Source organism: Nesoenas mayeri, assembly GCF_963082525.1.
Source record: "Nesoenas mayeri genome assembly, chromosome: 1".
Taxonomy (NCBI): Eukaryota; Metazoa; Chordata; class Aves; order Columbiformes; family Columbidae; genus Nesoenas; species Nesoenas mayeri.
The window spans coordinates 26365037-26375290 of NC_137541.1; the positions used below are offsets into that span (position 1 = coordinate 26365037).

At 40.4% G+C, this 10254-nt stretch overlaps 1 protein-coding gene across 1 annotated transcript; it reads right to left on the reverse strand.

Moving 5' to 3' along the window:
* Positions 1-2174: 2174 nt before the first annotated feature.
* Positions 2175-9009, reverse strand: LSM8 (LSM8 homolog, U6 small nuclear RNA associated). Its single transcript, XM_080363666.1, has 4 exons — positions 8888-9009; positions 7748-7788; positions 6256-6383; positions 2175-3200 (listed from the first exon to the last, which is right to left on the reverse strand). Exons 1-4 carry the CDS (start codon positions 8916-8918, stop codon positions 3110-3112), a joined length of 291 nt encoding a protein of 96 aa, XP_080219792.1. The 5' UTR covers positions 8919-9009; the 3' UTR covers positions 2175-3109.
* Positions 9010-10254: the final 1245 nt, after the last annotated feature.

Sequence of the window (10254 nt, forward strand, 5' to 3'; positions counted from 1 at the left end):
AAAACTCAGCTCTACTTCTTCATTTCCTCTGTGTTCACATCTTTATTGCTTTCAACACTTTTGCTACGCTGGTTGCAGTGTGGGTTCAGCTAGACAAGACACACGCACAGCCTTCACACTTTCTGAGCTTCCACCCTAGACTCTTCCTCCTCCTCTGAGGACTAACATTCTCTAGCTTTCTGGTTAGAATGACTAAAACAGGGCCTTCACTCTATGTCCACCTTCTGGTTTCAATCCCATTTGTTTTTCCTATGAAAGTAAAGGAATGATATTAAAAATAATATATATATTAGCTTTCACTGGTGACCTATTTTTCAGCTGGACTGCACTACATGTTTGTTTCAATAAAAATACTGTTTCAGACAGGTTGTAATTCTACTTTTTCAATCAAATACTGTTTTCCTGAGTGCTTTCTCTCCACTATATACTTACAAAGACCTAGTTATCCACTATAGATTAGAACTCCTGTAAATTCACAAGGCTATATTTAATATTTTAATTTTTAAAAGCGTATTGGGCCCTAGATTCGATTTCAATAAACACCTCCTGGGTCTCCTGGCTTTGAACATCTACCAGTACATCCAGAAGAGGCTTTAGTCAAATCCAGACCAAGACCAACAGCATTGAATTGAAGAAAGCTTCGGTGCAGAAATTTCAACAAAATTTGAGTGTAAGCCAAAAAAAATCACAACTCTGAAAAGCTTTACATGGCTGCTGTCTAAGCACGAAGGTAAACAAACTCCACAGCTGCCAGTTTTAAGGTTTTAGACAGAACTTTGCCTCTGAGCAGGCTCCATCTTGGCAGGGCTGAGCTACTGCCCACACTCCCAGTCAGACCTGTGAGCTGACCATCCTCTGCCTGTCTCACTGCAGAAGAATCAGTTTGACAATGGGCTGCGTATCAACCCACTTGGGCTTTGTACATAGAGTAATTGTTAGGATCCTTTTTTGAAAGGGAAGTTAAACTTAGCTTTTCAATCTCTTGGAGAATGCCCCAGGTTTAGTTCAGCCTGTGAGTGGAGATGTCTTAATTTTTTTAAGCTGTAACTCCTGCAACCCTGCACACACAATTTCATGGGTCCAGAAAGAGTGCATGCAAGAGCTGAGGTCACTTGCCCGAACACAGGGCTTGTAATCTATGTTTTAAGTACCTGTATGAAACTGTTATGTTCCTGATCATGTTTTTCCTGCTTCAGCAATTCCTGAACTACTCTGATATCTCACCTGGTCAGTCTCTGGATTTTACTGATCAGCTTTACCACCTTGGTTCCACAGCTTTGCATCTGAAATCATCACTTCAAGGACAGAGAAAGCAGTTTCAACTAACATCAGCAGCTCATCGTATTTTAAGTCTTCAACCAAACACAGGATCAAGCAATTGTGTTCCAGACCACATGTTCGAGGCAGATGGTCTCCATATGCATTAACATTCCGTAATTCAGCTTCAAACATAATACCTCAACTATAAAGTAACAGATTTGTTTAGTCATTCCAGTCCTTCTATGAGCGTATGTATTTCAACTATAACTTTCCTAATACACTCAAGGCTAAGTAGTGCATTTAAGATGAGCTCATCCTGATTCTATTCTTTTTGCCTCTGTTTTTTTCTGCTGAGCCCTAACACAGGTAATTCATGTAATCTGCTTTATTTGTTCTTTATCCATACAATTAACTTTCTATACTTCCTTTCCTCTTGTGTCAATATCAGTGTTTCAGTAGCAAAAGGGCTTTTCATTATACATGATTTTGTTGACTGCTTAATGAAACTGACCAATTCTTTCGACATAATGACTTATCACAAGACATTACTGACTTTCAGTAATTATAGAGAAACTCTGATTTGCCTTATTTGATGTCTGCTCCACAATTCTCTGCAGAAATAGAGACAGAAAAACTTCAAGACATTATTCTACTAGATCACAAGATGATAAAGGTGCAAAAGGTTTGCTGGGCTTCATAGGCTCCACCAAGAACAATCTTGGAAAACAAGCTGGAAGCTACAAGAATTGAGACAGATTTAATGGAGAACAAATACCTTCAGTTTGATGCATTTGGTTTCCAAACAGTGAACTTGCAATGAAAAGTACCAAATCTCACTTAATATTAAAATCAATATAAAAAAATGCACACGAAAATATCTTCTGTTGCTGATGTATAGTTCTATTATGGTTACATGTGAACCTTGTATTCAATACTAGGGGAAATCTCATTCAAAATAAGTAATTTTGCTATCTAAAGTACTCCTGTGTCTTCTGAACTACATTCTAGCAAGACAATGGCTACATATTAGCAAACACACGGCTTTCTTTCTACAGATCTTACCCAAATTATAAGCAGCATGACAGCTGCTGAGAGGAGAAGATATAGAATGAGCTGGTCTGGAATTTAATGAGCTTAAAAAAAAATGTGTATATTTGGCTTAGGTTCTGTGTTCCTGCTCCAAAGTCTTTCCCAAATTTAATTTGCAAGCATTAAGGCACTAAGAACTCCTGCATCTCCAGTATGGTCTTGTTGACTAGAGAACAATGCTTGATAAACAACAGAAAACCCTATTACATGCATAAGCCATTAATTTGACTGTGAAAGCTTTTAACATTCTTGCTTTCTACACTACATAGAAAGGAAAAAAAACAAAACAAAAACAACAAACAAACAAACAAACAAACAAAACCACCCAAAACCAAAAACAAAACACAGAAACTAGTTTTCTGCTTACAGCCAGAACTACATTTAGCCAAGCTTAAATTGACTGTTGCACAGTCTACCTCCAAATAATTTAACACAAAAAGCCTTGGTTTACCTTTAGGAATGAGATCTCACTGTAAGAACAAGGTATATATACACAATATCAGGACTATCGCTGATACTGCCTCCATTTCCCAGTATGTATTTTTATAGTGAAATTATGCAGTGTGAAACCCCAAAAGAAATTCACCAAAAGCGTCTTTAGTAAAACATAGAAATTTTAATTTACATGCAAAACTACAACATATTAATAAAAAAACCCTGGTAACTAAACAAATTCAACATAATTTGTAAAAATCATCCACCTTGTTAAATAGGTCTGTACAACCAAAGATTTACAAAGTCCCTGTGCATTTTCATCTTTTCAATGCACAACTGAGTTTAAAGGTTCTGCTCGAATATTTCCCAAGTCGAGAGCTGAATCTGTCTCTTCATCAATTTCACCAATGACAGCACTGCAATAAAAAACAGGTTATAATTTGTTGAAATCTCCTGGTGCAAATTTGGAAAGCCATAAAATTAACTTGCTAGTGAAGATACTATAGCTATATGTTGTAAGAACTAAATACTACTGGTCTGGTTTAGGCAGTAGTTTGGCCTCTAAAACGAGAACTGGAAAACTTTTAGAGAGAGAACAGCTTTTCAGGAGTAACGTCTGACTGTAGCAATTTATAAGTACATACAGCATCAGATAAGCAAGACAACTTCCTTCAACACAGCCTAGTAAAATGTTACTAATTTATCCAAGGGATAACTAATTTATCCAAGGGATAATATATAGTATTTCACTCTATGTTAAGACCTACCCGGACTAAAACACTAGTGGACTCAGTAAAACTGCTTTAAAGAGAAAAGAAGGTTAAGGTAATAGAAGCCATGCTACCTCAGGATGGGAACTAACTCAGAGGAAACACAAGAACAAAAGGCCATCTATTCCCTAACACTAATCCTTCTGGCATGCTCTTCTATTCACCACTTCAGAGACTGATGAGCTAATGGTTATATCCACAAAATGAAGTAACAGCCACTAGAAACTATGGTACATTAATCCATCCAATAGCTTTCTGAATAAACTCCTGGTTTCGGTCACAGAATCGACTGGGTTGGAAAAGACCTCACAGATCATCAAGTCCAACCCTTGGTCCAACTTCAATCTATTTGCTAGATCACGGCACTAAGCGCCATGTTCAATCTCAGTTTAAAAACCTCCAGGGACATGAGTCCACCACCTCCCTGGGCAGGCCGTTCCAATGCCTGATCACTCTCTCTGTAAATAATTTCTTTCTAATATCTAGCCTAAATTTCCCCTGGCAGAGTTTAAGCCCATGCCCCCTTGTCCTATTGCTCACTGCCTGGGAGAAGAGACCAATCCCCACCTGGCTATAACTTCCCTTCAGATAGTTACAGAGAGTGATGAGGTCACCTCTAAGCCTCCTCTTCTCCAGACTAAACAACCCCAGCTACCTCAGCCTCTCCCCATAGGTCTTATGTTCAAGTCCCTTCACCAGTCTTGCTGCTCTTCTCTGGACCCACTCCAGCACTTCAATGTCTTTCCTGAACTGAGTGGCCCAGAACTGAACACAATACTCTATAAAGAGTATTGTGTTTATGCAATGACATGACAATGTCTGCTGTTTTTGTTTTCTTCCTAATAATCCCTAATATTCTTACTTCCCAATGAATCCGTATTTACAAAAGAATAGCCAGAGACCAGGGTGAGACTGAGCTGAAGAGTAAGACATCCCAATACAGGTGTTTAGGTTCCCATGACAGTCAGTGGGAACTAAAAAGGAATTTACTTGCCTTGAAACAAAATCTGGTGAGCTGAGTAGCTTTTTTAGTTCCAGCACTTCACTATGTTGGGAGCTTAGACAACATAAATGTAAACTGCTTATGCCAACTGAATATCCAAGTACTGACTGGCATGAAACCTCATTTCAAATTTGAGTCCCTTTAGAATTCTTTTGTGAAAAGAACTTGATCCTGGATGCTTGTTACTATTCCATTTAATAGCTTTTTCCAAAGTGACACATCAACATTAAAAATTATCTTAGGTTAAAAAATATCTATGATATCAAAGCACAAGTTTCTCTTTAGCTCACATTGAGAAATACAGCTTTTTCATCAAAGGTCTCATTCTCCTAGATGTAAAATAAACAATCAATATCTCCACTCCCAATGTCTTTTTCACAAGCTTTCTGCTTTTCATGCAGCAGAACAACACACAGGTATTTAAGAGGTCTGGGGTTTTTAACCAGCTTTTCTTCAAAATTTTTATTAGTTTTATACATTATTATAAGTAATAATCTATTTTTTGGTTTTCCTAATTCAACACACACTTCTAAAACAGAAATGGTCTTTCCTTCTAACAACCTTTACTTACTGTTGAATTATACTGAATTTTTCTGATTGATGCTGTATATTCACTGCAAGCTTCTAGTATCCATCTTTGATGCACAGCAGAATGCCTAGAAGCACTCTGTCCCATGACTGCTTCTTTTCCTTTATTTTTCAATAGCTTCTCAATCAACATTTGTCAACTTACTTATTTTTGCTTAAAAGCTTAAGTCAAAAGTGATGAAAGCCTTCCAAAATGATTCACTTTCCCAATGTTAGATAAACACACCTAGACACAAATCCAAGTCTTGACATTTCTTTGTACAGAAACATCCATTAGAATTAGAAGATTATTTTTCCTGTGCAGGCTCACACGTTGGTCACTGCGACATGCTCTTTTTCTGGTTGTGATAAAAAATAATCTCATTTTTTGCAATCAGTTTCAGAATGGTGCTGCAAAAGTTACCTTACTAGCAGACCCACTTACCACGTCTTATTTCCACTTGTCTTCCCATCTGTTTGGCACACAAACTACTTTCCTCTGCATTTAATGAGCTTTTACTTTCATTTTGCCATGGCATTTTACATCAAATATCAACTCATACCTTTGACCTGTCACTACACTGGCTTCAACAGTTGTTACACTGTTGAGCCAGAACCTTTGTGCATTTCTGAGATTTATAGAGTGGTCCCTGTGAATACTATATCTAAAAAAATCCTATTCAAAGTCAAATTTGTATAGCAGATTGGTGATATTTCGCACACAAGTTCTATCTCACCTTTTGTTAATCCTTCTATATTTTTTCCTCCATCAACAGATCCTGCCTTTCACAGACTGTAATAAAGTCAAGAAAGGAAAATGCTGAACTTTGTACTGACCTTCCCTAGACTGCCATCAGTATATTAACTGGTTAATTCAGGGTGCAGTAAATCTAGATTAACATCATCTTGTCATTAGAATGCAATCACTTCTTTAACAGAAGCACAGCTATTTGCTATTTAATGTGCCTCAGCTTTGACATTACTGTAAGTGCTACCCACAGATACAAAAATATAAGACATCTGGGGCTATCAAGGTGTATATAGATACATTTTACATACATACATATATATATATATATGCATACACATCATTTTTATTAACTGGTTAAAACAAGAAGATGCCATACTTACACATTATCACCTCTTACAATGTATAATCCTAGCACCACTTGCTCAACTCCTTGTGAAGAACTGAAGACTCGTTCATGGCTTTCATCCAAAATCAAGTTAATGGTTTGATCAAAACCTTTGAGGGTTCCCTGAAAAAAAACACACAAAAAGAAAGCACTCCAATTACCTTTTAAATTTATCACCTTTGCTCTCAAGGATACCTCAAACAAGGTGGTAGTACTAAGGTACTAGAGGACAGATGCTCTATTTAGGTTTTACTGTTAGGCTTAAACACTAACAGCTGGAGAATTAAAGTTTAAAGCAGTAAGCAATTTTAAAAATATCAATATTTACTATTGAGTGTTCTTGTGAAAAGCTAGAGTAAAGTTTAGCATTTAATGAAGTTTCCCTTTTACCAATGACGGTGCTCTGGACAGCTAATTTTACTATTTCAACACTATTCTAGTCTTCCTTGTACAGAAGTTTCTGGAAATCAAGTAATTCATTAAATCAAATAACAGAAAAAATAGGTTTTTGTGGTCAACAGTAGTAAAATAATTCTTAACATGCAACTTTAAGTGGTCTCTCTTTGAAGGACACACACAAAGAATTTCTGTGCCACTTTAATATGCGTTTGGAAAAATGATAGCATAATTGATCTGTGTAATTTACCATCAGTAACTGATCAAGAAATTTAAACTCACGTAAAACTCCATAGTTCCAACAATGATAATATCCATTTATATCATCTAACCATGTAGCGAGCCACATACTTTCTATCAAAAAGATGAGAATGAAACTGGTGTATCTTGTATCACAACACAAAGTTTAATAGACTGACTCCAACCAGAGAGAAGATTAGGTGAAGCTAGCATATCTCTGCTAAAAGTACTGTTTTCTCTGCCCAGAGGCCACACAAAGGTAAGTACAGACAGAAAGATATATGCCTCATGCTATGGTCATACCAGTAAGTTAAACTCAAAACAAGAAAAAATACATGGGCATGGGGGTAGGAATACAAGAAAAAAAATGCAGAAGCAATAAAAACATAGCATTATACAGTCTAATATATAAGTTTTCCAATCCTCAGTTTTTCACACTTAAACAGAATGCCATGGCAATTCTTCAGCAATTATCAGTTTTCCTGTAACTATATGGAAGTAATGGTTTTATAATGAAAGCTGAAGAGTTTACTGAACAAAGAGGACATTTTAGATATAAACCAAATTACTGAACAGAAAAAGAAATGCATTTTCTTGTGCGTTTCTACAGTAAAGGTCATTTGATAAAAGGTCAAAGTACACAAGTTTATGAATGGACAAAGTTGACTGGCAAGAACAAGTAAGAGTTTAAAGTGTACAATATAAAATAATGGCCATAAAGCTTTAAAAAAAACTCTGTAAAGGTGTGAACATGTAATTGATACTATCCTGGCATGTTGTTTTTTTTTTTTATTGCCATGGTAGAAAGCCTTTAAGAAGGTAAATAAAATGTTAAAAAATAGATGTCTCACCACAATCATTCTTCCATCAGAAGTAATTACTGCAACAGTACCTGATAGTTCATTAAGGAAATGTTTAGACATCTGAAATAGAGTTGTTAATGTTTTCTGAAACATTCATAATTTACATAAGTTTTTTTACATAAGTTTTAAGAGACATTAAGAGCCAAAAAAGCCTATCAACGCTTCTTTTTTTTAAGCAGCATGGTTGATAGTGACATTTGACAACATAGTATTATTTATGACAATCTGTTTTAAAGTTTCACTTTACCCAGCCATGGAGAACCACAGACAAGCATGAACACCATTGAAAGCAGATTAAAGATTCACTTCTCTTCCCATTACTCATCACACTACTACTACTGAAAGAACATCAACAGTTTTATAAACACTTTAACCTAAGCCTTTAAGAACAGCTTAACAGTGGGCATCTCAAGTCTGGCATTCTACAGTCCCCTCACACAGATAGCGTGACTACGCCAATTGGATGATCACATATCCACCATCCTGAGTGATTCTGGGTTACTACCTTAGTGCTTGTGAATAAAATTGAAAATGGCCATGGGTTATCAGGAGTACAAAAAGCTGGCAAGAAAAGGGCTCCAAGAACACTAACTCACAGCTCCTGAGCAAATGATATAAAGCTGATAACTAAACACGTTAAGAGCCCTTAGAGGGGCCAGGCTCATTGTAAATCTCGTCCCTCGTCGCAGATCAAGCAAGGATCGGGTGTGCAGCACTTGACGCTACAGGGGACCCGATTCCCTGGGCCTCCTGTAACCTCCATTCTACCGCCAAGCCAGTCTTAGGAGAAACCCACACAGCCAAGCGGGAAGGCCCCAAGTAGTGACACCGCCCGCGGGAGCGGGACACGGGCAGCCAGAGGCCCCGGCCAAAAAGCTTCGCACAGGCCGTTCAGCAGCCTGGCAGGGGCTGGGGTCCCCTTCGCAGCGCACACCCTGCCGGGCCCGCAGGTGGCCGATGCCCGCAGCAGCTCTGGCATCCAACCCCGCGCCGCGCTGCGGCCACCAGCCCGGCCCTCAGCGCACCGAGTCGCTGGGTCCCCTGCCCCCGGCCCCCCGCATCCTCACGCGCGTGAAGGAGAGACCAGGTCCGTTCCCACGGCCCTGAGGGCTGCCCCGGGAAGGATACGGTTGATGTAGTTCTCCAAGGCGGAGGTCATGGCGGCGGCTCCCGCGCTTTGCCTCACAGCCCCGTCACCAACCGCCAAACACCTCCCGCGAGACGACGGCGGCAGCGACACTTCCGGCGCGCGCCGCTGACGCGCGGCCCGCCGCGCAGGCGCACAACCACGCGCGGCAGCGTGAAAACGGGCTCTTGCGGGTGCGCATGCGCGAGGAGGCAGGCGGAGACTAGGTGAGTGGGCTGTACCAAGTAGCGATCGCAGGGGGTGGTGCGGGGGGAGGTTACACTGCCCCCTCCGTGGCACATGGCACCGTTCGCTTGCGGAACCGCCGCGGCCGCCGTCGCTGGGGCATTTGTGTGGGGAGGGAGCGCTCGGCGGGGAGCGACAGTGCCCTGTCCGTACCCAGCCTGAGGTCCGTACCCGCCGGGGCTTCGCTGCCTGGGTGCAGCTGACACAGGAGCCACTTAGCCCTCGGTTCGCTGCGGCTTGAGGCAGGCGGGGAGGAGGCTGCTCGTTGAGGTGCCGTGCAGAAGTGGTTTCTGTAGGAAATGGCGGGTTGCCGGGAGTGGGAAGACCAGGCTTGGGAAGGGTGTTTTTGCAGTGCCCAGATCCCGTGCTGTGAAGCGCTTGGCACCGAGGCAGCTGCTTGGGCCTGGGCTGTGTTCTGGAACAGCAGAGTGGTGCTGCTGCATGAGAAATGCAGCGGTCAGGCCCTGCAATCCAGGCAAAACTGTGCTTCTTTTTAAAAAGATGGGCGGTGTCAAGTAAGTGCAGATTCTTGTGCAGAAGTTTGGATTTTATGCTTACAGGGATCTCACCATCACCTGTAAATGTGAGAATGGCAAATAGAGATGTCCCAACGAACTCGTCCTCTTTCACTTGTGTATAATTCCAGCAGTCACTGGCATTCTTCCCTCCCCGTTCTGGTGGCCTGGTATTTCTTCTGATGCATCCCTGGTAATTACTGCCTTCCATACTTGACAGTGTACATGATGCACACAGCGTTTGCCCAGAGTCTGTGAGATGGGGGAGTGTACAAGATCTGCTGGATTCCATGGTGGCACTGGAAGACAGTTTTCAGGAATGCAGGGAACCAGGCGGACTTCACACAAGAAGAGATACCTCAGGAAATTGTTAAATGTTCAGTAACAGAACTAAGTTAAGCTGCAAAACTCATCCTGTTGCTTTACCCATGGGAGATAATATTGTTAGTATGCAACAAGCTTTCAGAATCATACTGCAATATGTTGTACAGACATCCTCTGCATCACAATGTATTCAGTCAAGTATGCATCTCTCTAATGGTATTTAATATATAACAGTGTGCTGATGATACGTAAAGTCTTATACAGGTATAACCTTATGTAACTGT